The 24688-nt window shown below is 49.3% G+C and overlaps 2 protein-coding genes across 19 annotated transcripts in view; one reads left to right on the forward strand and one right to left on the reverse strand.

Annotated features, from left to right (window-relative positions):
• The window catches only part of LOC118145596 (uncharacterized), a 43435-nt gene extending 19349 nt beyond the window's left edge, over positions 1-24086 (reverse strand). For 2 of the 3 annotated variants that reach the window (XR_013523261.1, XM_035264160.3), the window contains exons 1-2: positions 22693-24086; positions 16524-16724 (exon numbers count right to left, since the gene is read on the reverse strand). Coding sequence is in view for 1 of the 3 variants with exons in the window: in XM_035264160.3 (XP_035120051.1) it covers positions 16524-16724; positions 22693-23373 (882 nt within the window). In the remaining 2 variants the exon portion in view is untranslated. The remainder of the gene's footprint in view (positions 1-16523; positions 16725-22692) is intronic. The other variant, XR_013523262.1, reaches the window with a different exon arrangement.
• Positions 22437-24688, forward strand: part of FCHSD2 (FCH and double SH3 domains 2) — a 300132-nt gene continuing 297880 nt past the window's right edge. For 11 of the 16 annotated variants that reach the window (XM_035264145.3, XM_078340290.1, XM_017977813.4 and 8 more), the window contains exon 1: positions 22437-22948. In XM_035264145.3, the coding sequence (XP_035120036.1) occupies positions 22928-22948 (21 nt within the window). In that variant the 5' untranslated portion in view covers positions 22437-22927. Of the gene's footprint in view, positions 22949-23423; positions 23584-24688 lie in introns of those variants that run through there. The other 5 variants (XM_002754872.7, XM_017977814.4, XM_017977812.4 and 2 more) reach the window with 2 other exon arrangements.

The following is a 24688-nucleotide window of genomic DNA, read 5'->3' on the forward strand; positions in this document are numbered from 1 at the left end:
CTGTCTTCCAGTTTGTGCCCCAAGCTTTTTGGGTTGGACCAGCTCTGAAGTTTCCAGCAAGTCCACAGCTTAGCTGCCCTGAGGCATTCAGCTGTAGAGAAGGGAGGTGGAGGCATGTGGAACAGGGTGAGAGAGAGACCCTTTGGGCAAAATGTAAGGCACAACAAACACTCTGGAGTTTGGTCCATTCAGAACATCACACTTGGAATATGGACTCCCATTCTAAATCCCAAACCAGGAGAAAGCCCTGGACTGAGTGGTGCCTTCCTGACTAGAGGAAAAGAGACTGGAACAATGAGGGAACATCACCCACAGGGACAGGGGAGAGAGAGAGGGGGCCACAGAGGACATAGTCTCCATCTTTACCTGTAGACAAGGTCTCCAAGCACAGAAGCTGAGTTGTTCTGGGTGTCGTGGAAGAAGTACCAGAACTGGGTATGGATGATACAAGGGGAACAGACTCCATTTCAGCTTTTAAAATATTTTTCTCACAGTCAGAGCTGCTCTATAACAGACCAGGCAACCTTTGAAGGTAATGAGCTGTCTATTTTGGCAAGGTTGTAATGGGCAGAATTCCTGTAAGTTTGCAGTGGGTTGAACTTTGAGGCTTTTGAGGTCTCTTGCAGCCCTGAGCTTTGATATTTGGAACACTTAGTTGAATAAATGAATGACTACTAATTCTTTTCTTGGTTGAATGAGGGTTGATTTGTTAAAGAAAGTGAATGAATAAATGAAAGAAATTAGTAGTTCCAAATAAATACAGAATACTTGACTGAATGAAGACTGGTTCATTCATTGATTACTTGAAGGAAGGTTGACTGGTTGGTTGCAAGAAAGAATTCATAAATGTAGGTCACAGATGAGCAGGCTGCTTAAATGAAGATTTGGTGGCGGATAGGATTCAGTTCCTTGGCCCTCGCTGTCTTCTCTTATCTTGCCCTTTATCCTGCTTGTCTTTCTTTTCTTTCCAAGTGTAGTCAAGAAGAAATGTTTTAATTTGTGTGCTGGGTTGCAAGACATTGCAGATTAGAGATTCATTTTGCATAACCAAGATTAGTTGCCCAGGCACATGCTCATGGTGACTGGTCTAACCTGCTTCTGAAATAATGGGTGATCTGAATTTAGCATCTTGGCCTAGGGAGTGGAACTGAAGGTCACAGCTGGGGCTGGGCCTGTCTGGTCCAGAGCTCTGGACCTCACGTAGGCTCCCTCATGTGTAGGCAGAAAATGCTGTCTTCTCTGTGGGTGAGCAAAGACTGCCTATTTGCAAGAAACTATTTTCCTAAACATTCTTTCAAAGTGCATAAAATTCCATCAGTAGAATTATACCTTCTTTACACAACAGAGCTGAAAGGCTGTTGAAATAGTACACTCCAGCAACCTTTTGCTCAGATTGATGTGCCTTTGGAGTAACCGACATCCTTGGTGAAATGTGAATGGAGTCAGTGAAGGAATGCATGTGAAGCCCTTAGTGGCTGGATTAACCAACTGTTGCCATAAGCTCCTTTGGTCTATTAGCCGAGCTCAGTGCTCCTAATGGGGAACAGAGGAACCTGGACCCAGGCTGGATAAGCTTTGTAGAGAGAATGAACAGGAAATAGCCTGAGTACTCAAGTACTATCATGGGCTGTAAACATAAGCAAGGGGCCATGGTGGAATCCTGAGAAGGAAACCTAAGTAAGGAAAGAGGCCCCAGAGACTTTCCCTCCCCTACCCGAGGGTTGTCTAGAGCTGGCTTGGGCACAGAAAGGAATAATATACTTCCCTGGTTCCCCTCATCCTGCCCTATCTCTGGAACTAGAGAAGCAAAGAACTTGAGAACTGCATGTAACTTGTATGGTCACTCCACCAGCTTAAGGTAAAAACTATGGTCACATTTTTTTCCCCATTAATTGAGATCCCACAAGATTTTATCCGCAGGAAGTTCAATCTGGCCCTCTAGAGGCCTTCCCCCATCTCACAAAAGTGCTCAAAACCCACAGGGACTAGACTAGCTCCTTTCCTCTAGAGGCACTGTTGAGCCCCAGTCTTGCTCCATCTTACTGTTCAGAGCCCCAGCAGCCGTGAACACAGGACCCCAAAGTCCAAGCTCTCATTCATACTCCTCAGCTCAGGCAAATTTCACCAGGAGGAAAGTCCAGAGGGGCTTCTACATCCTCAGCCCCAGAGTTAAGCCTGGCCACCAGATTCCTTCCTACATCACTGGGGACTCAGGGGTTCTTTCCTTCCCATAAGTGGGGCTCACTGAGGATGGGCATCTTAGGAGTCAAATAACTTTGAACCTCACAAGGAAAGTAACTAAACCTTCTTCCATTTGTGCCCTGGGGGCTCCTTTGTCCATGTCCTGCTCCTCCCAAATGCGTTGCCTTTTTCCTCAGCTCTGCATCCCATTTGTGGTTGGGAGAAGTGGCCTTTGCCAGGCCACAAAAAGTCCTGTTTTGTTCTCCCAGGCGCTATTTACATCTGATAAACTCAAATGGTAGACAGAACAGAGAGGGTCTCCTCTAAGGTGACTGCTAAGTCCTCCCCTAAGGATGAAGGAGAGAAGCTTCCTGCCCCTGTTACACATGGCCTCCTCCCAGTCAGTACCCCAGAAAGGAAGTGAATTCAGTGACTATTAGTCAGGGACTTCTATACTATGCCACTGGATTCCTCAGAAAAGTCCTCTGTGTGGGTTAAGACATGGAGAGGGAGACCAAGAGAAAGTGCCCTCACACACACATGAGCACCCTGCCAACACACACACACACACACACACGCTTGCACAGTTATCAGCCTCATGAGACCTTACCTGTCACTCTTGCCTCCAGTTAACGACTACCAGCTCCTCAGCAAAGGCTTCATGTAGACTTTGAGTAATTTTTCCTCTGATAAAAGAACACTGCAGCTAAAATATGGGTTTTGTTTTGCTTTGTTTTTTGTTTAGAGACAGGGTCTTGCTCTGTCATCCAGTCTAGAGTGTAATAGTATAATCATAGTTTATACAGCTTTGAACTTCTAGGCTCAAGTGATTCTCCCACCTCAGCCTCCCAAGTAGCTAGGACTATGAGTGTGTACCACTGTGCTTGGCTAATTTTTTCTTCTTCTTCTTCTTTTTTTGTATAGACAGGAGTCTCACTATGTTGCTCAGGCTGGTCTCTTGAACTCCTGGACTCAAGCAGTCCTCTGCCTTGGTCTCCCAAAGTGTTAGGATTACAGGCATGAGCCACTGCTCCTGGCCAAATATGCTTAAGAAAAAAAAAATTCCAGGCCAACCACAATGAGATACCACTTCACACCCATTCTGATGGATATAATTTTTTGTTAAAATAAAAATTACAAGTGTTGACAAGGATATAGGAAAATTGGAACCTTAGTGCACTGCTGGTAGAAATGTATAATGGTATAACTACTGTAGAAAACAGTTTCGTGGTTCCTTAAAAAGTGAAACAGAGGCTGGGCGTGGTGGCTCACACCTGTAATCCAAGCACTTTGGAGGCCAAGGCAGGTGGATCACCTGAGGTCGGGAGTTCAACACCAGCCTGACCAACATGGTGAAACCCTGTCTTTAAAAAAAAAAAAAAAAAAAAGTGAAACAGAGTTACCATGTTCATCTAGCAATTTCCCTTCTATACCCACAAAAATTGAAAGCAGAGACTTAAACAGATACTTGTATACCAATGTTCATAACAGGATTATTCTCAATAGCCAAAAAGTGCAAGTAACCCAATTTTCCATCAACAGATGAATGGCTAAACAAAATGTTGTATATCCATAAAGAGAAATATTATTCAACCTTTAAAAAGGAATGCAGTATTGACACATGTACAACATGGATGAACCTTGAAAACATTATGCTAAGTGAAAGAAGCCAGACACACACACACACACAAAAACAAGTATTGCATGATCCCACTTATATGAGGTACCTAGAATAGGTAAATTCATGGACAGAGAAAGTCCAGAATAAGAGCATACTGGGAGTAGGAGGAAGGGGAATGGGTAGTTAATGTTTAATAGTTGCAGAGTTTCTGTTTGGGAAGATGAAAAGCTTTGGAAATGGGCTGGACAAAGTGGCTCACACCTGTAATCCCAGCACTTTGGGAGGCCAAGGTGGGCGGATCACCTGAAGTCAGGAGTTCGAGACCAGCCTGGCCAACATGGTGAAACCCATCTCTACAAAAATACAAAAAAATTAGCAGGGAATAGTGCCAGGTGCCTGTAATCCCAGCTACTCAGGAGGCTGAGGTGGAAGAATCGCTGGAACTCAGGAGGTGGAGGTTGCAGTGAGCCGAGATCATGTCACTGCACTCCAGCCTGGGCAACTGAGCAAGATTCTGTCTCAAAAAAAAAAAAAAAAAGCTTTGGAAATGGATAGTGGAGCACAACATTGTGTATGTACTTAATGACACTGCATTTTACATGTAAAATGGTGAAAATGATAATTTTTATATTGCACATATTTTTTATATTACACATATATACAAAATATCCACGCCACATGTCTCTGCCTCTAGCAGAGTGAAAGCTTTCCATGGAGCTTTCTCTGTCTGTGGCTGAGCAGTTAGATGGGATAAGAGACACGGGAGCATCTGGCCAGAACTGGCACACAGGAGCAGTCTCTTCTACTTCACCCTTCATCTGCGTATAGACTGTCCTGACCAGATGAGCCCTTAGGGTTTACAGGGTCCACCTTATTCTGCAGATGGAGAAACTGAGGCCCTGAGATGGGAGTGTGATCTGCCCAAAGCCACACACTTTTGTGACTCACTGCCCAGTGTTCTCTCCTGGCTGGTATGTTGGGAACAGACAACTTTGGGGTTGGGCAGGATTTCCCTGGGAGGTGATGACATATGACCTCTGGGCTCTGAAGTCTCCTCAACTGGGCTAGGGTGGGGACCAGGTCACTGAAAGCTAGGATGGTCCCACACCCAGATGAGGACATAGCCACCTCCATCTAGATGTGGTAGGGACATCCCACCTACCCCCCAAGCATTTCCCTAGTCCCATTCCTCCCTCCCATCCTGCCCTCTCCTCCCATGTGACATGACTCCTTTGGCCTGTGTCCCCAGGAGACTCCTTAGGGAAGAGAATGACAAGATCGGACAAACTGATAGGCCTGGATGTAGGGTGCCCAGATTACTTTATCTGGTCAAGAAACTGTCCTATGCAGGAAAAGACTGCCCCCGGTGCTGCTGAGCGTTGACTTGGAGGGCAGGCATGTCTGAGCCCTGAGGTTAGGAGAAAACTTCCTACTACTCCAGGTGCTTTTCCAGGTCTGGAATTCCTTGGCCAAGAGATAGAGCTTCAGATCTTTTCCCAGCAAAGTGAGAAAGGTGTCATCTCCACACTGTCTGAATTAACAAAGGCAGTCAGGAACCAGGAGGGAGAGATCAACCGAAAACAATTAAGATGGCTCAGTTCAGGGACAGAGGTTAGTATAGACGGGAGGTTGGATAAAGGTCCTGAGCCTACCTAGGGTGGGGGATCTAGGAGAGCTTCTTGACAGAGGGAACTCTTAATCTGAATTATAGGCAATCTACAGGAGTTTGGCAGGCCCAAAGGATGGGAGCTGAGGAAGGTCTAGTCAGAGGGTTGGTTCTGGCACTGTCTGGGGGTCCAGTGTGAGCTGGGATGGGAGAGGGGGTTAGATGAGAGGGTTGCTCTATGTTCCTGGCAGCACTGTGGGGTAGGAGGATGGGATGAGTGACAGTGAATCTTAGAGGAGAATCACACACAGTGAGGGCTGGGTTCCCTGACCCCTTACTATCCTGGGAGGAGCCCTCCTGACGTGGGGAGGAGCCCTCCTGACGTGGGGAGGTAGGTCTGATGGCTTTCTTCCTCATGACCTTCAATCCCACTCAGGCCACTCCCTTAACATCTGCCTGATACCCGCCCTCCTGGAGGCTCTATTTCTCCACCCAGGAGCCCCCAGAAGCACTGGGCCTCAGTGGGGATGCCATGGGGGTGTAGGGTGGGCAGGGGTGACTATGAGAGGGCAGCTCAATCACAATTTGGAATCCTGGCATGTGAGAGCCAGAAGGGACCATAGAGATTGTCTAACCCAAACATTCCATTTTACAAATGAATAAACTGAGATCTAGAATGAGACACAGGTAGGGAACCGTCCGCGGTTTTTCAGTGAGTTGGATAGAGACAAAATCAGAACCCAGGCCTCTGATTCCAACTGAGATCCTTTTTTCTCTACCCAGGACCTTACAGGAAGGAAATAAGCATTTTAGCTAGAGCAGTGAGTCTCAAACTTAATTAAGTCAGTTAGAGACGCTGCATTGGTGTTAAATGTGGTTCCCTTAGATTCTTTGGAACTAATCTGCTGATAAATCTGGATATGGACACTGACATTTAGAGCAGCCTCTTTCATAAGATGCTGTGCATTCCAGCCAAGCCAGAATATTCTCATATTAACACATTTAGATTATTATTAAAGTGAACATGCAAAATGTAAAAATTCAGATAGCATATCTGCAGACAACCATAAATAAGGCAGGAAACCCTTATGAAACTGAAGAGCACAGTTTGAGAAATTGGGGGCTGAAAGGCCAGACAATCCTGGGGAGTGAGTGGGACAGATCAGGTTTAAGCTGCAGTGTCAATTGTGATGGGGCCCAGTGTGGGGCTGGACTCCTGCCATATGCCCACCCCATGCCCCAGCCCTCTTCCTCTGATGGGCGGGCCTGGGAGTGTCCTTCCTGTGTTTTATTATTTTTATTTTTTGAGACAGGGTTTCACCATATTGGTCAGGCTGGTCTCGAACTCCGAACCTCAGGTGATCCGCCCACCTCGCCTCCCAAAGTGCTGGGATTACAGGTGTGAGCCACCCACCCGCCCTTCCTGTGTTTTCAATCACATGGGAATCTGCAGGTTACAGATAACTCAGAGTTCACCTGGGCTGGACCTGCCCCTCTGGGCCTTGGGTCTTTATCTGTAACATAATAGTGTAGATTTGCCTGGAGGGACTGGAAGGGATAGGATGGGGAGAAGGAGACAGAGACGGAGCTGTCAGTGCAAACTGGGTTTTTTTTTTTTTTTTTTCTGGTAATTGATAAGTCAGGAGCTGAAAAGATAATCTTACCTTGTATTCTACTTCTGGGATGTTATCTTTCAGAAATCATGCAAAAGGAAAAGGCATGGCTCTAGAATGGACTGATAATCATACCTTAGTTATACCTAGAGCTGGCCCCCTAGCTGGCAGCTTACATTTTTGTCCATAGATAACCCACTGGTCCTTGTGGCAACCGTGGGAGCTGGGGACCCTCTGAGCTCTCTCGGGCCGTATTTCCTTTTCTTCCAAAGTGATATCAAGGTGTTATCACTGTCTCTGTTTCCATTTTCCCACTACCCCACCCTCAACAGATTTGAGCCCCTCCAGGGTTGCCTCCTCTCTATTCTATATTCCTAGGGTCCAGCAGCTCACCTGGACCACAGGAAGCACCAAAAGAGCTGGCTGAATGAATCAAGAGATCAAGTGCTCTCCCTGAGGCCCTAAAACAGCTTTGTGTCTGACGGCCCAGAAGGAAGCATGAGTGACAAGTCGGGGGAATCAGAGCTTGCACACTGTAGGCCTAAGCACTAGCCTCTGGGGAAAGGCAAGGCCAGCTGACCTCAGTGAAGTTAGGACCAGGGCGGAGGCCACCTCTTCTGGTTCACCCTCTGCTAGCCTCTCAGCTTCTTTGGCTCAGCAACACCCAGAATTCCGGGCATGTTTGCCTCTGGCCTTCTAAAAATACCCTGGCTGCCCAGCCCCTCCCAGATGTCTGAGCGCTGAGTCTGTGATTTCCCTGTCCGTAATGGGACAGCCCCAGTGTGGGTAGGTGGGGGTGTCAAGCAGCTCAAGCCACTTCCTCTGCCTCCCATCCCCTAGCTTACCAGAAGCTGGACCCAGCCCCCGCTCCCAACTTTTACAAGGCAAAGGAGGGTAGAGGGTAGATCATCTGAACTAGCAGACCTTAGAGATTGTTTTTTTTTTTGAGATGGAGTTTCACTCTTGTTACCCAGGCTGGAGTGCAATGGCGCGATCTCGGCTCACCGCAACCTCCACCTCCTGAGTTCAAGCAATTCTCCTACCTCAGCCTCCCGAGTAGCTGGGAGTACAGGCATGCGCCACCATGCCCAGCTAATTTTTGTATTTTTAGTAGAGACGGGGTTTCACCATGTTGACCAGAATGGTCTAGATCTCTTGACCTTGTGATCCACCCACCTCGGCCTCCCAAAGTGCTGGGATTATAGGCGTGAGCCACTGCTGCCCAGCCAGAGATTGTTTACTTTAGTTTCTTCTTGGGACAGTTGGGGATCTGAAGTCTAAGGATTGCTCACAGCACTTGCTCCATTAAGGTCCTCCTCACCCAATTCCCCAGCACTGTGTTCATGTCTGCTGCTGTCTCACTTCTCACATGCTACTTGGAGTCTAGGTCTTTGAGCCCAATCTGACTTCCCCCATGCAGCCGAGAACTCCTGACGGTAGTGGTGGAGAGGATCCCTGTGTCTCCATGGTGCCTGCAAGTCCAATCCAGAGAATGCCATCAGTAAATGTAGATTGGCCTGAACAACGTAGTAGCAGATGGGGCAATGCGTGGAGCACTGGGCTGGAGGACAGAGTCTTGAATTCTATCTAGTCCAGGGTCAGCCACTGTGATACTATCCTCATCAATTGCCCTGGACAAACCTGGTTCCCCTGGATTGGATAAGATGGTATCTAAGGACTGAGCCAGCTCTGCTGACCTGAAGCTGCAAGCTGATGCCCTGCTAGATATTTCTGTCCCTCCTCTGCTCCCTATGTCTGAGAGAAATGGTACAACCTGCAGGTTCCATCAGCTCCAGGTTCTCAGCTTCTGCTCCTCCCTCCGTGCCTCTGAACATTCCACCTCTGGTCCTAGCCCATGAGGCCCAGCTCTTCCAGGGGTGCCACCTCTGCCTCTGCTGCTGGGTACCCAGGGGTAAATGCATACCTACCCACCTCACTAATCATGTGACCTTGAGTAAGGTTTTGCCCCTTTCTGGGCCTCAGTTTTATCACATCTAAAATGGAATAATAAGGCCTTCTTTAAAGGAGGACTATGAGCATGTAAGAGATTCCCAAAGTTCTGCAATTATAGGCATGAGCCAGTGGGCCTGGCCTGAACCCCATTTTTATGTCTGGATTTTTTTCTCTGTTGAAGAATTGCTGCAGAAACCAGATTCTAAGTATAAAAGGCCCCTGGATATCTAAGATGATCCCCAAAACCTTGATGTGAATCAATTTACTCATACTTTACATTCTGACCATGAAGCCCAAGGTGATCTGGTTGTAAAAGGTTTAAAGGTTAATTGGCAGCCAATGCTGGGGATGAGAAGTTGCTGCTGCAGGCAGGCAGGTATTCACCAAGGCAGCAGAGAGAAGAGGCATCTGCCAGGCTGGTAGAAAGGAGACAAAAAGAAAACAGGCTGAGTGCAAAGGCTCACGCCTGTAATCCCAGCACTATGGGAGGCTGAGGTGAGCAGATTGCTTGGTTGCAGTGAGCTGAGATCACGCCACTGCACTCCAACATGGGAGACAGAGTGAGAGTCTGTCTCAAAATAAATAAATAAAGTAAAAATACAAAAATGATCCAGGTGTGGTGGTGCATGCTGTCGTGCCATCTACTTGGGAGGCTGAGGCAAGAGAATTGCTTGAACCTAGGAGGTGGAAGTTGTAGTAAGCTGAGGGCACACCACTACACTCCAGCCTGGGTGACGGTGAGACTCCATCTCAGAAAAACAAACAAAACAACAACAAAAACAACATTACATGGACAAAAGCAATTAAGAGCACCACAGATCGAGAACTTTAAGTTCAGCGTCAGGTACATCACTGTGTATCTGCTCTGGGCAAATCCCTTTCTGGGCCTTAGGCTCCCCATCTGTAAAATGAACAGGTTACAGTAAGGGCTCTGAGGGCTTAGGATTCTCCAGGAGTTTCTTCATGTGAGGTCTTTCTGTCCCCAACCATATAGGTCAGATGAGGTTTCATCAAGGTCAAGACTCCAGCTTCCAGGGTTTTTGGGTAATCAGTCTTTCCTGCCACAAACCCCCAAGTGTGGAGCCTGTCCTTTGGGGGAGTTCACTACTGCAGCTGTTTGGGCTGAGCCCCCAGAGAGAAACAAAACTATCCAGGGTCTGGTGCAGAGGCTGTGGCCCATGGTCTGCTTGCTGCCTAAGGAAGATAGGGAAAGGAAGTTTGGCTCTGGGTGAAACGGAAGTGTCTGAGGTCTGACAGTTGGTCTCAGTGTGGTCTCTGTAGCCAGGAGGGAAGTAAAACTGTCTGGGCAGCTGGTAGCTTCTACCCTGAGAGTCCATAGGATAATGACAAGCGGGGCCTGGTGCAGGCCTGTCCTCTGATCCAGAGCCCAAGCCTAGGCCAGGGGCAGTCCTTGGAGAGAGGCTGGCCCAAAGATTTGGAGGAAGGGAAAAGAATACCCTGAAACTGGTTCATGACCTTAGGCAAATCTCTGTGTCTTTTTGGGTCAGTTTCTCCCTTTGCAAAAATGGAGTTTGGGCTAAATTTGCCTGTGCAATAACGGTTTCTGGAATGGTGGGCACTAGGGATATGGAGACAATTTGGTTACAAGGAACCTGGATTGTTACCCTGCTGGCAAGGGACTCTCAGCCTAGTGGGACATAGTTACAGAATCACTGGGTAATTGTGATTATCAATGTGTGTATAGGTGCTGAAGAGCTGTGGACATACAGCACTAATCCAGCATTAATCCAAAGATCCAGGGAAGGTTAAGCAACTTGCCCATAGCTATTAAGTGGTCCACCTGGGGCCAGAGTCTTGAAAGGAAGGGGAATTCAGAACAGGACATGGCTAAATAGAAGTCTAGAAGACCAGTCTGCTTGTGCTTGCTGCTTGCTGCTATCATCAAGATCTGAACAAAGTTATGGAGACCCAGAGAAGGGGTCTTCATATTCTGACTTAGGAGAAGGAGGAAGACTTCACAGAAGCAGGGGTTTTGAGCTGGGGTTTAAAGGGTGACTATTAGTTTATCAAGTAGAGAAAAGGGAGAAGGGTGTTAAAAGCAGAGGGAACAGCATATTCAGACGTGTGATGTTGCTAGAAAAGTTGTGTGTGTTTGTGTGTATATATACGCAGTATGCTAGGAACAAAGAGTACCTAAAGTTGTAGGACTGAGAGATGGGGTTGTGTAGGTTGGCTGGAATCACACAGTGAAGGGCCTTGAATGTCAGGTTAAAAAGCTTGGAGGGCAGTGGGTAGCCATGAAAGGGTAGTGAGCAGTGAGTGCATGGTCAAAATAGCCTATTAGCAGGCTTGCTTAGGCTGCTAGGAGGGCAGAGGACTGAAGTATAGGGCTAGTGATGGGCAGAAACAACTGTAAAGAAGCAGTAGCAGAGAATTGAGGGTGTCAGGTGTGTCAGGCCTAGTCCCCATCAAGAAATGGAAACTTTTTTTCAAGAGACTACATAGGTGTGGAGGAAATGAGAATTGAAACCTAAGCCCTGCTGGGCTGTGGTCTGGGCAGGTGCAGTAAGCAAGGGAAGTGAAAGGGTTGGGGTGACTGGCAGCACAGCCCTGGAGAGGAATAGCCTGTGGGTGATATTGAGGGCCTGTCCTCAGGCTGGAGACCTGTTCCAGGATGGGGCAGGGTGAGAGGCTATGCCTGACCAAGCCCCCAACTCTTGCTCCTGCCCTCAGAGATCCCATTGCCTTCTGCCAGGCCCTAACTCTTTCTCCTGAGATATTCCTTTCCTACTCCCCACCCCTCCATATGTCCCATCCCCACCTTTCTAGCATCCCATGGTTCCTGCCCAGGTCCTGTAGGCCCTCCAGCAAGGCTGCCCTAAGTAGCACAAGTTCTTTGGCTTCTTCCACACTGACTTGCACTGCTCATGCTGCCTGAGCAGTAGTCTGACCATGCTTTGCCTTGAGGCCTGTTTTGTTCTGTATTGTTGGTTCACCAAACTAGTCACTGTTACTTCACTGTCACTGCACTGCAGGTGCCCCTGTCTTATCTGACTCTGCCCACAAGAGCTCTTAATAAGTTAGAATTAGATCCTCATGCTCCTAGAGAAGTTAGCTAGCATAGAGTATGTCTGGTCCAAAGCATGAACATTGGGAGAGGCTGTTTATGGGTTGTGCTGGTGGGTTCTTTGTTCTGGGGCAAGTCTTGACATGATTGTGTCTATTTTTTCATTTGTTTGTTTTTGAGTCAGAGTCTCACCTCATAGCCCAAGTTGGAGTGCAGGGGCATCATCACAGCTCATTGCAGCCTAAAGCTCCTGGGTTCAAATGATCCTCTCACTTTAGCCTTCTGAGTAGCTGGGGCCATAGGCATGCACTGCCATGCTTAGCTATTTTTTATTTTTGGTAGGGATTATGAACCATGAGGGGTGAATTGCTTCCTGTTGGTCACCAAATACCTGACCCTCCACCTGGATCTGCCCATTCAGATCAGTCGTTTCCAGATGCAGGCTCAGGTATTTGGGGACCAGCAGGAAGCAATTTACTCCTAACTGTTCAGATGAAGAGACTTTAATGAGAGGACTACTGTAGTGAGATGTGGGCAGGTTAAGAGAAAAAAAGACACTGAGGCACCTGCCCAGAGGCTGGCAATAGTGGAAAAATCTTACGGCCCAGGACTCAAATGGGTCAGGAATCATGTCCAAACCCAAGTGGAAGCCAGTTAGCAAGAAGGCCTGGTGAGGCAGCCCATAGGGGTCCACCTCCTAGGGCACAGTGCAGGGTATGGGTGTGGGTGCAAATGGAGACTAATGGTCTCCAGATGTGGCTGAAGAATTCTCACCCAGATGGAATATCTGGAAGATGCCTCTGGCCTTGATGTAGTCACTTCTCTGTGATCAGTGCTGGTTTGGAGAAGGTTTTTCCAGCTGCTCCAGAGAGAAAAGGTGAAGCTTCACCTTCAGAGTCATTCTGCTACCATCTAGAAAGCACGTTCTGGTTTTGATGGTGACATACTAGAGAGTAACAGAGCCACGTAGGCATCAAGGGTACCAAACTATTCCAACACAAATAGTGACAGAGGCCCAGAGAATATCAGACCTGTGCCAAGGGCAAACAGGCTCAGGGCAGAACATAATAGAACATGGTAGAGGGAAGATGCTGTAAGCTGATGTTGGAGAGGTACACAGCATCCAGATTATGCAGTGAAGCCCATGCAGCTAGAGAGCAGCAGGGCCAAAAGTCCAGTGGGTCAGTCTGAATTGGAACTTGACTCAAGCTCTTAACCAAAACCCTAAGCTGACCCTGTAGAGAAAAGGGAGAAGGATGTTAAAAGCAGAGGGAACAGCATATTCAGATGTGTGAAGTTGCTAAAAGAGCCTGATGAATTGCTGGAAATGTTGCGTCTGTGTTTGTGTGTATGTACATATATGCTGTGTGTTTGGAACAAAGGGTACCTAAAATGGTAGGACTGAGAGATGAGGCTGTGTAGGCTGGCTGGAGTCACACAGTGAAGGGCCTTGAATGTCAGGTTTAAAAGCTTGGGCTAAATTTGGAGGGCAGTGGGCAGCCATAAAAGGGTTTTGAGCAGTGGGTACACAGCCTATTAGTAGGCTTGCTTGGAAGCTGATGTGCCTGTTTGTTTGTTTGAGATGTGCAGCTTCTAAGTGCACATTTATTTGGGAGCTGAGTGCCCAGTGTGCAGATAGGAAAGGTACTGGAGTTAGTGTGACCAAACCCAGGGTGTCTTGTCTTTCAAACATACCTCATCCTCTCCTTATGGAGCACTTACTCAAAAGCCTCCCCCAGGTCAGGCTCAGCACAGCGGGTGAAGATATAGGCTGAACATGAGCAGAGGACAGGCCTGTGCAGGCCCTCAGGCATATCCTTCCTTAGGCTGCTGACTGGGCCTTGTGTTCCATGACCTGGCTACCCACTCTTAATGTTCCACTGCTGTTAAACCTCTGAGTCTTCAAGCCTTCAAATCCACCCATCCAGTATGCCTGCTGGGTGCCATAAATAAGATCTCCTCCCAGAAGCCTAGTGGGTCGGGACATTGATAGGGTGGATGAGATATCCAATATATATATATTTTTTTAGCCAGGCGCCAGGATGTAGTGCAGTAGCACAATCTCGGCTCATTGCAACCTCTGCCTCCCGGGTTCAAGCAGTTCTCCTGCCTCAGCCTCCCAAGTAGCTGGGACTACAGGCGCACGCCACCACGCCCAGCTAATTTTTGTATTTTTAGTAGAGACGGGGTTTCACCATGTTGGCCAGGATGGTCTCAATCTCTTGACCTTGTGATCCACCCACCTCGGCCTCCCAAAGTGCTGGGATTACAGGCTTGAGCCACCATGTCAGGCTGAGATAGCCAATATTTATGCCCACTATAGAGTGTGATAAAACCATAAAGGACTACTACTTTTTAAACTGTGAACAGAGCCAGGTGCAGTGGCTCATATCTGTAATCCTAGCACTTCGGGAGGTCAAGCTGGGTGAATTGCTTGAGCCTAGGAGTTTGAGACCAGCCTTGGCAACATGGCAAAACCTTGTCTCTACAAAAACACACAAAAAATTAGCTGGGCATGGTGGCATGTACCAGAAGTCCAGCTACTCAGTAGGCTGAGCTGGAAGATTGAGCCCAGGGGGTCAAGGTTGCAAAAGCAAACTGTGATCACACTATTGCACTCCAGTCTGGGTGAGGGAGCAAGACCCCATCTCAAACAAACAAACAAACAAACAAACAAACAAACAAACAAACAAACAAACAAGAAAAGAAGACAGAAGCAAGGAAGGAAGGAAGGAAGGAAGGAAGGAGGGAGGGAGGGAGGGAGGGAGGGAGGGAGGGAGGGAAGGAGGGAAGGCGGGAAGACATGAAGGCAGGCCAGTAGGCAGGCAGGCAGGCAGGCAGAAAGGAAGGAAGGAAAGAAGGAAGGAAATTGTGAGCAGACATTCAAGAGGGCCACCTAAGTCTACACCATCTACCTCATTTCCCAGGATTCTCTATCCAAGAGAGATTTGGATAAAGCCATGTTTCCAAACCAATACCTGTTAATTCAACTTTTCATTCTCCACTCCCAGAATACTACAGGTATATTAGTCATTTGTTCAACTACACGGTGGCAGCCCAGCTCCCGTGAGGAAGGGCTGGGTGACTCCAGTAACTGTGATGGAGTGGTTAGCCTCTGGACACTGGAGCAGGACCATCTGTGTTCAAATCCTACTTCTTACTAATTGTGTGATCTCAGGCAAGTGACTTAACTCCATTCTTTCTTTCTTTCTTTTTTTTTTAAGATGGGGTTTCTCCATGATGGCCAGGCTGGTCTTGAACTCCTGACCTCAGGTGATCCACCCATCCTGGCCTCCCAAAGTGCTAGGATTACAGGCATGAGCCACCACTCCCGGCAACTCCATTCTAAAATCAAGATCATTGAGTGTTGTGAGAATTAATGGGTTGCTGGGTGCGGTGGTGCATGCCTGTAGTCCCAGCTATAGGGAGGCTGAGGCTGGAGGATTGCTTGGGTCCAGGAGTTCTGGACTGTAGTGCGCTATTCCGATTGAGTGTCTGCACTAAGTTCGCCATCAATATGGTGACCTCCCGGGAGTGGGGGACCACCAGGTTGCCTAAGGAGGGGTGAACTGGCCCACGTAGGAAATGGAGCAGGTCAAAACTCCCATGCTGATCAATAGTGGGATTGAACCTGTGAATAGCCACTGTACTCCAGCCTGGGCAACATAGCGAGACCCCGTCTCTTAAAAAAAACAACAACAGAGAATTAATGGGTTAACACAAAGCCCTCAGAGCTATGCCTGGTATCTCCTAAGCATTCAAGAAATGTCAGCTATTATTATTACAGCTATTATTAGGAGCCAGCGGGGTATGCTTATAAACAATTTCCCATACCCAGCAAAGCCAGAGCAGACACACACACTGGCTTAACCCACAGCCACACTTGGAAATGGGGGAGGGTAGGGAGCTATAACTCTGTTTTAGAGATGAGCAGAGGCTCAGAGAAGTCAGGGGCATTCATTCATTTAACAGGCATTATGGTGTGATTTCCACATGTTAGGCACTGCCTCTCCTCCCACTTCAAATTTAGTGAATCCTCAGATTGGGGACTGGAGGCTAGGGACAGAGGACTGTGTATTTTAAACAAGCACCCCCTGGTGATTCTCAGCTTAGCCAAGTTGGGAAGATGATTGGATTCTAAGGTATTATGGCAAGCATCTTGTCATGCTCCAAGTTTAGACCTAGGTTTTATGGGGGATACTAACTTTCGGTGGCAGATTAGTAGTTTAGCAGTTAACAGCACATACCCTGTAACCTGGTTAATTGGGTATACATCTCAATTTGCCACTGGCAACATGACCATAGGCATACTTAACCTGTGAATGCCTCATCTGTAAAATGAGGCTAGTAATAGTACCTACCTCAGAGTTGTGAGAATCACATTCATTTTTTATGTGAAGTGCTTGAAAGGGTGTCTGCCATATAGTAACTATTATAAAGCATGAGTTATTATTACTAATGTACACAGTGTAGACAAACATCAGACAGAAGGCTGGGGGTGGTAGATCTGATGCTTCTTACCACACGATTGGCTCTGCCTGCAGCGTTGGCAGCGTCTGTCTCTTCAGGGAGGCTCGCCACCTGCTCCCTTCCACTGGAAGAGTTTTCCTGAGCTGGGGAATTCCCTCCCATGGCGACAGACAGCAGCTCCCAGCATTCTGATGCCATGTACTCTGCCCACAGCAGCATGAGAATTAGATCACATCTTGGGCCAAGGCTGGACTGGAAGACAGGCAGGTATAGGGGTTGGAGGTATCCATTTAGGAAGGCTGCAAATTGGAGGAGGAGTGCAGACCCTGGGGAGGCTCCTCTCCACACCCTGGGCCAGCTTTGGCTGAGGGTGGTGCTGCAGACAGGGGAAGGGCGGATGCCCACAGAGGACAGGCAGGATGCCAGGGTGTCTGCCAGCCCTCCAGGACGCTCATCTTGGCTTGCTGCCCTCAGGCAGGGAGCAAGCAAGTGTATTTTGTTTTGGCATTAACTCAGCAGGCTGTGGGAAAACAGGCAGGCAGGCATCCTGAACAGGGCCTGCTCCCTTCACAGGCCAGCCCATGGTGGTGACAGAACTGCCACCTCTGCATCCTGCTGTCCCTCTTCCACAATTCTTATCTCCCTCTCCTGATCCCTGCCTGGCCCTCCTTACCCAGCTCAGCCTGAAGGATCCTCTCCCTGAAAAGGGCCCTCAGACTTGGTAGCATCCTGTGCCTCCCAGGCTAGGCCCTGGAGAAACTCCCTGGTGGAACCCCTGGTGTTACAGATGATAAAACCTGGGCTGAGGGAAAGGCAGGGACTTCCCAGGTCCTCACAATCAGTAAGGAGCAACTAGGATTCTAGTCGGGCTCAATCTCCCCCATGGAAATTCCTCTTTTTGTGTTTTATTCTTTAACTTACAAATAAAACCATAACAAAATGACGGGAAACTGAAGGAAAACTCAACAAAGGGAACACATCTGTGGGTTAGCACGGTTGCAAGCACTTTACATAAACATTCCCATTTAATTCTCACTGCAACCCTGCAAAGAATCATTCTCTCTCCTTTATAGATGAGGAAACCTGGCTGAAAAGAAGTTTCGAGACTTAAAAACTCAAAGCTCGGGAAAGGAGAAATCAGACATCTAACCCAGGTTTGCTTGACCTCAGACCGCTGTAACCTCACCCCTCCACCAAAACTATTTTACTCATTGTTGCCTAATCACAGTGCAGCTCATGGTGGAAGGTGCTGATCAGCGTTCAAATACAGGCAGCCACTCAGCCTTCCCTGATGCGTCCCAGGATCAGCAGTTATTGCTTATGTGGCTCCTTAGCCCTTTGCAGATTATATACCTGTTATTTCATTTAACCTGCACAGCCCTCCAAGAGGAAGACAGGACAGAATTTGTTATTCCCATTTTATAGATATAGAAACCAAGTTTGAGAGGACAGTGATATGCCAGAGGTCACACTCAGTGAGTAGCTGGCAAAGATAGAATTAGCACCATGGTTTCCCGCCTCCTAATGTCAAAACCATGTGCCTATCAGCTCCTATGATAGCCCTGGGACTGACTGCTCATTCACTGTACACCCCCACCCCCACCACACAAAGTTGTAATAGTCCTTGGCAAGGGCAACACTTGACAGGATAATTCCTGGTCCTAGTGCCTGCTTCTTAGGGACTTGCCTCTGGCCTTACATCTCTGCTACCACCTGGTAGGATCTGGGTCCCTATGACCTTCCTGGCCCTGCATATCTCATTGCTGTGACCTAGGTCTATGTATTGAGATTCGGAGCTCCTGGTGGGCAGCTCCTCACCCCAGAGTCCTGCTCATGACTAAGCCCAGGATAAGGGGCTTATTGAGTGTCACTATAGAATTCAAGACCTCATGACTTGAACAAACTCACTGTGTGTCTTAAGGAGAATCCTGCTCTCTTCTGGGGCTTCAGTCTTGAAGCCTCATTCACCTATGCTGGGATTCTGTTCTGAGAGCTGACAGTAGAAGAGACAGGCACACTCACACCAGGCTGCCAGGAGGCTGTTGTTGAGGGAATTAGCTCAGGGAGGAGCAAAGGTGTGGGTAGGGAAAGGTGACTAGGGGTAGGAAGGAGATGAATGGGGGTGGAGTCCATAGACCGCACTGTCTGCTGATGCATCACCAGCTGGGCTTGGTGGGGCTCAGGCAGGGAATAGCTGGCATCCAGACATGCTGACAAGCATTCCTGAACAGCTGGTGCCAATGCAGGTGGGGGATAATGACAGAGAGGAAGACAGAGTAGAGAGGGCTGTGGACCCCAGCTGCAGGAAGGGTCAGGGATGCCTTGGTAGAGTGTGGGCAGGGGGACTGGCAGCCACTTTCTCTGGAGAGAACCTTTGATGGAGTCAAACTGTCTTGGGTGTGTGCTCTGGACTGGGTGTAGTGTGCTACTCATATTCTGGCCATGGTAACGGCTGCTGTATACTTTGTCTCCCTGCAGGTTTTCCCAGGAGCTCTGGAATATCAGAATAGCTGATCTTCTGATATCCGTTCATATACCTGCTCCAGGCCAATTGTTGATCCTAGCTCTGACTTAACCTTAGAATCATATTCCTTGTCAAGTGGGAGACTGCACTGCAGCATGCTGGAGGGAGAGCACAGCTTCAGAACCAGGGGCCAGGCCTCGCTTTCCTTCACTAGCTGTGTGCCCTTGGGTAGGTCATTTCACTTCTGAGCTGTAGCCTGTGAAATGGGGTTATATGTATTATGAGGAGTTGTGAAGGTTGGAAACAATGTAAATAACATGCCTATTTTAATGTCTGGAAAATGGAAGCGGCAAAATAAAGGACAGCTGTTATTAATTTCTTTTCAGAGTGAGATTCCATCTGTGGCCTCTTTGATGGAAGGGAGCCAGAACCTGCTTGCACAGCCCCAGGGACAGGGAGCTCACTCCCTCCAGGGGCAGCTCTGCCTGGAAAAGCTCCTTCCTGAGATGCAGCTAAGTCCTGTCCCAGTTTTGTCTCTGGGGCCATAGTGCATGCCGCTCTGCACCATTTCCCCAAAGAATCTCAAGTGATCTTACTGGCAATACAGTGCTTGCCTGCATTGCAGGAGCCAGGCTCTGGAAGGCCCCAGCCCTATTCAAAATGGTACATTTTAAGTCAGGCTCACATAAGTCACAGAAATCCTTTCCCCTGTCCTCTGGATTCTGGAACATAATGGATTCTATCTTCCCAAGTCTGCTTGTTTTCCTGGGTTAGGAACTCTCCCAATTCCTTTGAACGTTCTTTATACAGGAAAATTCCTCATCGGACAACTTGGTTATGGTCTCAAGTCTATCATGTTAGGGAAAGTCACTTATCTCCACTGAGCCTCCAGTACTTCATCAGTAAAAATGAAGAAAATAATACTATCACATGGGTAAAGATTATATTGGAAAAGTAATATGAAAGTTTAGGGTTTGGAAAAGTCACTTGGTAAGTATTCAAATAATGTTTTTAAAAAATCACATTTTTGAAGTAGGAGTTAGTAGGTAAGCCTATCTGGTATTGCCCTTAGCTCTTTATAACACTTCCAAAGGAAATCATTCCAGAGAGTCAGTGCCAGTCCTGGCTTCAGAATGATGGCAAATCTCCTAAAGCCCGAGGGTCTGACTTCTTTTGTGAAGGGACTCCTAAGTTCTAGGCTCACTCATCTTATTCTGCAGGTGGGCACCAAGGCCCAGAGAAGGCCCACCAGATCCATGATAGAGGCTGGATCCCATGTCTCCCAACATCTAGCACCTTTATACTCCAGTGATCATTCCTAAGAAGAGAGGTGAAGGGAGGACAATCTCTGGGCCAGACCAGTTGCACCCAGGACTAGGATTCAGCAAATCTTTGTTAAGCACCTACTATGTGCATGACACTGCATCTGGGCCAACTACTGTTACCTCTCGTCCACTAGCCCTGTGTTGGTCTGGACCTCAGTCTTGGTGAAAGCTGATTCTATCTTGCTTAGCTCTAGAACCCCAGTGCTTGCACAGGCTGGTAACAAAGCAGTTCCTTAGCAAGAATTTTTTGAATGAATGATGAATCAATAAGCACTTATTAAGCACTACATGCCAGGCCCTGAGGTTGGAGAAATTCTATTTCATACAGCAAGCCTGAGGCCAGCATTATACCTCCATTTTACAAGTGAGGAAACAAGGCTGAAATAAGTGAATTGACTAGCACAAGGCTTCACAATAAATTGGTGTGGAGCCTAGAGCCCAGGCTAGGCTACCTGTGGCCTGGGCTCTAGCTGCTGCCCCACAGCTATCAGGACCTTGGGTCTGCATCCACCTGTTCCCTTGCCCCAGGCCTTCCCTGACTTAATTAAGGATTCTGGTGAAGGGCTATCTTTTTTTTTTTTAATACTTTTTTTCAATTCTAAGTTTCAATTCAGGTAGAAGTGCTAACCTTTGAAGGCAGAAATAGCAAGACTAGTCTCCTAGTTCATACACAGCTCTAGATTAGTCTGACTCAAAACACAGCTCTGACTCTATCACTTTTCTGTACAAGAATCTAGCCTAACTCACTGTAAACAACCTGGGTTCAAGTTCCACCTTTTCAATTTCTGGCCTTGTGGTCATCTGGCAAGTTACTTGGGTCTCTCTAGGCCTCATTGCCTTCCTCTTTGGCTGGACTGCACTTCTGAGAACAGCTGTCTGGGGGCTCAACTTCTGAAAAAACAGTCAAGCAATCCAGCTCAGTCTCCACACAGCCCCGGGACTCAAAAAACTCCCTGGGCATGGGGAAGAGGTAATCCTCTTCTGAGGACTCCAAGGGAGGCCGATAACCCTCCTCGTAGATGGTCTGGACAGAGCAGGAAGGTGTGTGTGGTGGTGGGGGGCCCTACTTAGATAAGGTGTGTGTGGTGGTGGTGGGGCCTTCTTAGGGGGCCCTCACTGGCAGATAAGGGAGCCCGAGCTCGCCTAGCCTGTTAAGGGGTAGGCAAAGTGAACCGGCACCCAGAGATCCTGACTCCCAGACAAGGGCTTCCTCTATGGCCCCTCCTGCCTCCTCTACTTTTCCTCGTGCTTATTATCTTGCACGTTTCTGTTTTAAAATAACCCATAGAACCTTCCTGCCGTGGAAATTCTAGTCCTGCTGTGTGACCTTCAGAAAGGCTTCCCTCTAAGGGCTCTTGCCTCCCCGTCTGTGAAATGGGGGCCTTGGCCTTAATGTTCTCTCGACTCCCTCTCAGCTAAGTCCGTGATCTTTGACTTGAATGCCCTGCAGTAGAGAGCCTCTGCTTCCTTTGCAGGGCGCCTTTCCGCCCTATAATCGCAACGGCCTAGCACCTGCGGCCAGCCGCAAAGCGACTTGTCCTCGCTCGCCCCCCTCGCGCACATCTAGCTGGTAGGGAGAGAGGGTGTTGAGGGACTGAGACGAAGCAAAAGCCGGAATTCTGGTATCCCATAGGCATGCTAACCCCCTCCCCACTGCAAACATTTACCCGCGAGCGTCGCCCCCCACCCCTTACACACACACACACACACACACACACACACACACACACACACACACACACACTACAGCCGCAGAGGCAGACGGAAGACGGGGGTGGCCTGTGCGCGTGCGTCGGCGCGGAGCTCTCTCCCGCCCACATGCGCGCCCCCGAACTGAGGCGCGCGCCGCGGCGAGCTGGCGGGAAAGCGCGCGGGAAGCCCCGGGCTGGCTCCCAGCGTCGGGGAGGGAGGCCAGGAGGCGTCTGGAACGTGCCACTCTCAGAGAGAAAGGGGGGATTTTCGCGTGGCGCTGGCGTTTTTACACCTCCCAGCCACCGACCAATCCGTTAGTTCCCCCCATGCCCCCTGCGGTACGAAGTCCCGTGCCGTGTCTTCTCTCCCTCCCGGCAGCCCGGGCCTGCCCCTCGAACCCCGCTCTGGACGAAGCGGTTCCCTTCGCCACCGAAGCGGGGCGCTGCGCCGCGCGGCGAGGCCGGAAATTCCCGCGGCTAGAGTGGTGGAGCCCTAGCGGGGAGCGCGGCGCCACCTTCCTCCTCCCCGGCGGGCGGGGGCGTTAGGCCCAGTGAGGGCCGGGCCGCCTGAGTGGGTGGGGTGAGGGCCGCTGCGTCCGCCCGGAGCTGCGGCGCCGGTGGCGGACCGGGAGCGCGGACAACGCGGCTGCGGCTCACCCGCCACCCGGCCGGCCGAGACCCTCGTGCCCCCGCTCCCGGGCCCCCGCCCCCTCGCCATCTCCGCCTCCTTACTCACACACCCCCGGGCAGTCCGGGCCCCAGGCCTTCCCGGCGCTCCTCCCCCTTCTTCTCACACTCGCTCTCTGGCCGGGGTCCTCCTGCCGCCCGCCGGCCTGCTCTCTCCGGGGCAAGTCCTGTTTCTTAGGCTCTTCTTCACACACGCGCGCTCGCTGGGCTATCCCTTCCTCTCTGGCCCTCCTCCTCCAGGTTCTTGCTAACGCTGCCGTCGGGGAGGGTTGATGTCCCTTCAGCATCATGCAGCCGCCGCCGAGGAAGGTAAGGGCGCAGCTTGGGGGCTTTGGGGTTCGAGGTGGGGGATGCGTATGGGGAACGCGGCAGGGGCGACCGCTGCGCCCCCTTGCCCTTCCGCAAGGGGCCGTGACCGCCCTCGCCTTGGGCTTGTCACCGACTTGCCTTCGGCTCCAGGCGGAGGGCCGGCGTGTGAGGTCCTTTCCGACAGAGGGGCGGTGGGGGCTAGTCCCTCCTCTACGCTGGAGACCCCTAGACATTTCACAAGAGTTTCGGGTGTGCGTTTGTGTGTGCGCGCTTGGCAATGCTGTGCGCTGCAAAGTGCATTCTTGGGGCTGCACCGTGGGGGAGGCGGGGACGCCCCTGCAGCTTTGCAGAGCCTTGTGCGTGTATGATTGTTTAGTCTGCACCAGCTTTGAGCCCCCCAGTCGCTTGTCGCCAGCCCCGCCCATTTGCAAATTTGCGGGGGTTTTGTTTCTAGCCTAGCCTTAGGGTTTGGCCTGCTTTTCCCACGGGGCGGCCGAAAAGAAGTTGGAATAGTCACCGCCTCCCCAACCCAAGGGAAAACAAATTTAAGGATTGACGGGTCCTGCCTCGCCCTCGGCTGAGGGGCGAGGAGGCTGTCGTGCTGTCTAATGAAAAGCGAGGACCCGGCCCTGGAGGTGCGTGGCGTGTGCACTGCAATCCAAGCTTGGGTGGCCAGGGTGGGAGTGACGGGTGCACCCGGCTTGTCAGCAGCCTCCCCATTGTGCCCTTCCTCAGGTTTCCCAGGGGCCGAGGCTGTGTCCTTGTCTTTTTAATCCTACAGATGGATACTAAATATCTACTCTGGGCACTGGGTGGATGAGGCCGTTCTGTCCTCCCCTCGTGGGCAAACATTTGCCTAACGCCTAACTCACCCGTGTCTGCTGTCGCTGCTTTCTCTCTTTCCTAATCCGGGTTTCTCCATTTAAGTGAGTCTTTCTTTCCAATATGTACCCCCACCCATCCTGGTGGTCCTGCTTCTAAGGCCGCGATTCCAGACCGACCATAACTTCAAACCCTGGGGTTCCGGCCTGGAGGGCGGGTGGGCGAGGCTCTCTGGCCAGCAGGCATTTGCTGTTCTCGCTGTTTGAAGTGGAGCCTCCACGGGGACCGGCTTGCCGGGGTAGTTTAAAAGCACTGCAAATGCTGGAAGGTCACTTTTGCTTTCTCCTTTGTGAGAAAGAGATTGTGATTTGATGCGCTGTCTGCAAGTCGAGGGCATCGTTCTGAGACAGTGTGCTTTTTCGCAGCCATTATGGAGTTATTTTTGTAGTCGATTCATGCATATTATCATGATCGTGTAAATATTGGTCATTAAATATTAGGCATTCTTAGGCTCCCAATCCCCATCCACACTCTGCTCACCTCTCCTGGTGGTTAATGTCTTTGAATCCTTTTTTTTTGAAATAGAAGACAGGCTCTTTTAAAACTCTAGGAAGACCTAGACATAGACTGAGCTTGTGCATGAAATGGAATGACTGGCAGTTTATTTTGCACGTCTTTAGTTTGTAATATTTATAGTCGTGTATTTTCATTCAACTTTTGTTCAGGCTATTTGGCTTTAATTTTTCATTAAATAAGTATCTTCAATAACTAAAACTAGATGGCGAATAATGAATGGATTTATGGTCTTCAGGGGAGAGGCGACCAAGAGACATATATTCTGACAGATGTATTTTCCTTAAGCAATTTTTTTGGGTTAAATGTGTAAAAAGACCTTAATAAATATATGGTACATTTTAG

This window comes from Callithrix jacchus, chromosome 10 (assembly GCF_049354715.1).
Source record: "Callithrix jacchus isolate 240 chromosome 10, calJac240_pri, whole genome shotgun sequence".
Taxonomy (NCBI): Eukaryota; Metazoa; Chordata; class Mammalia; order Primates; family Cebidae; genus Callithrix; species Callithrix jacchus.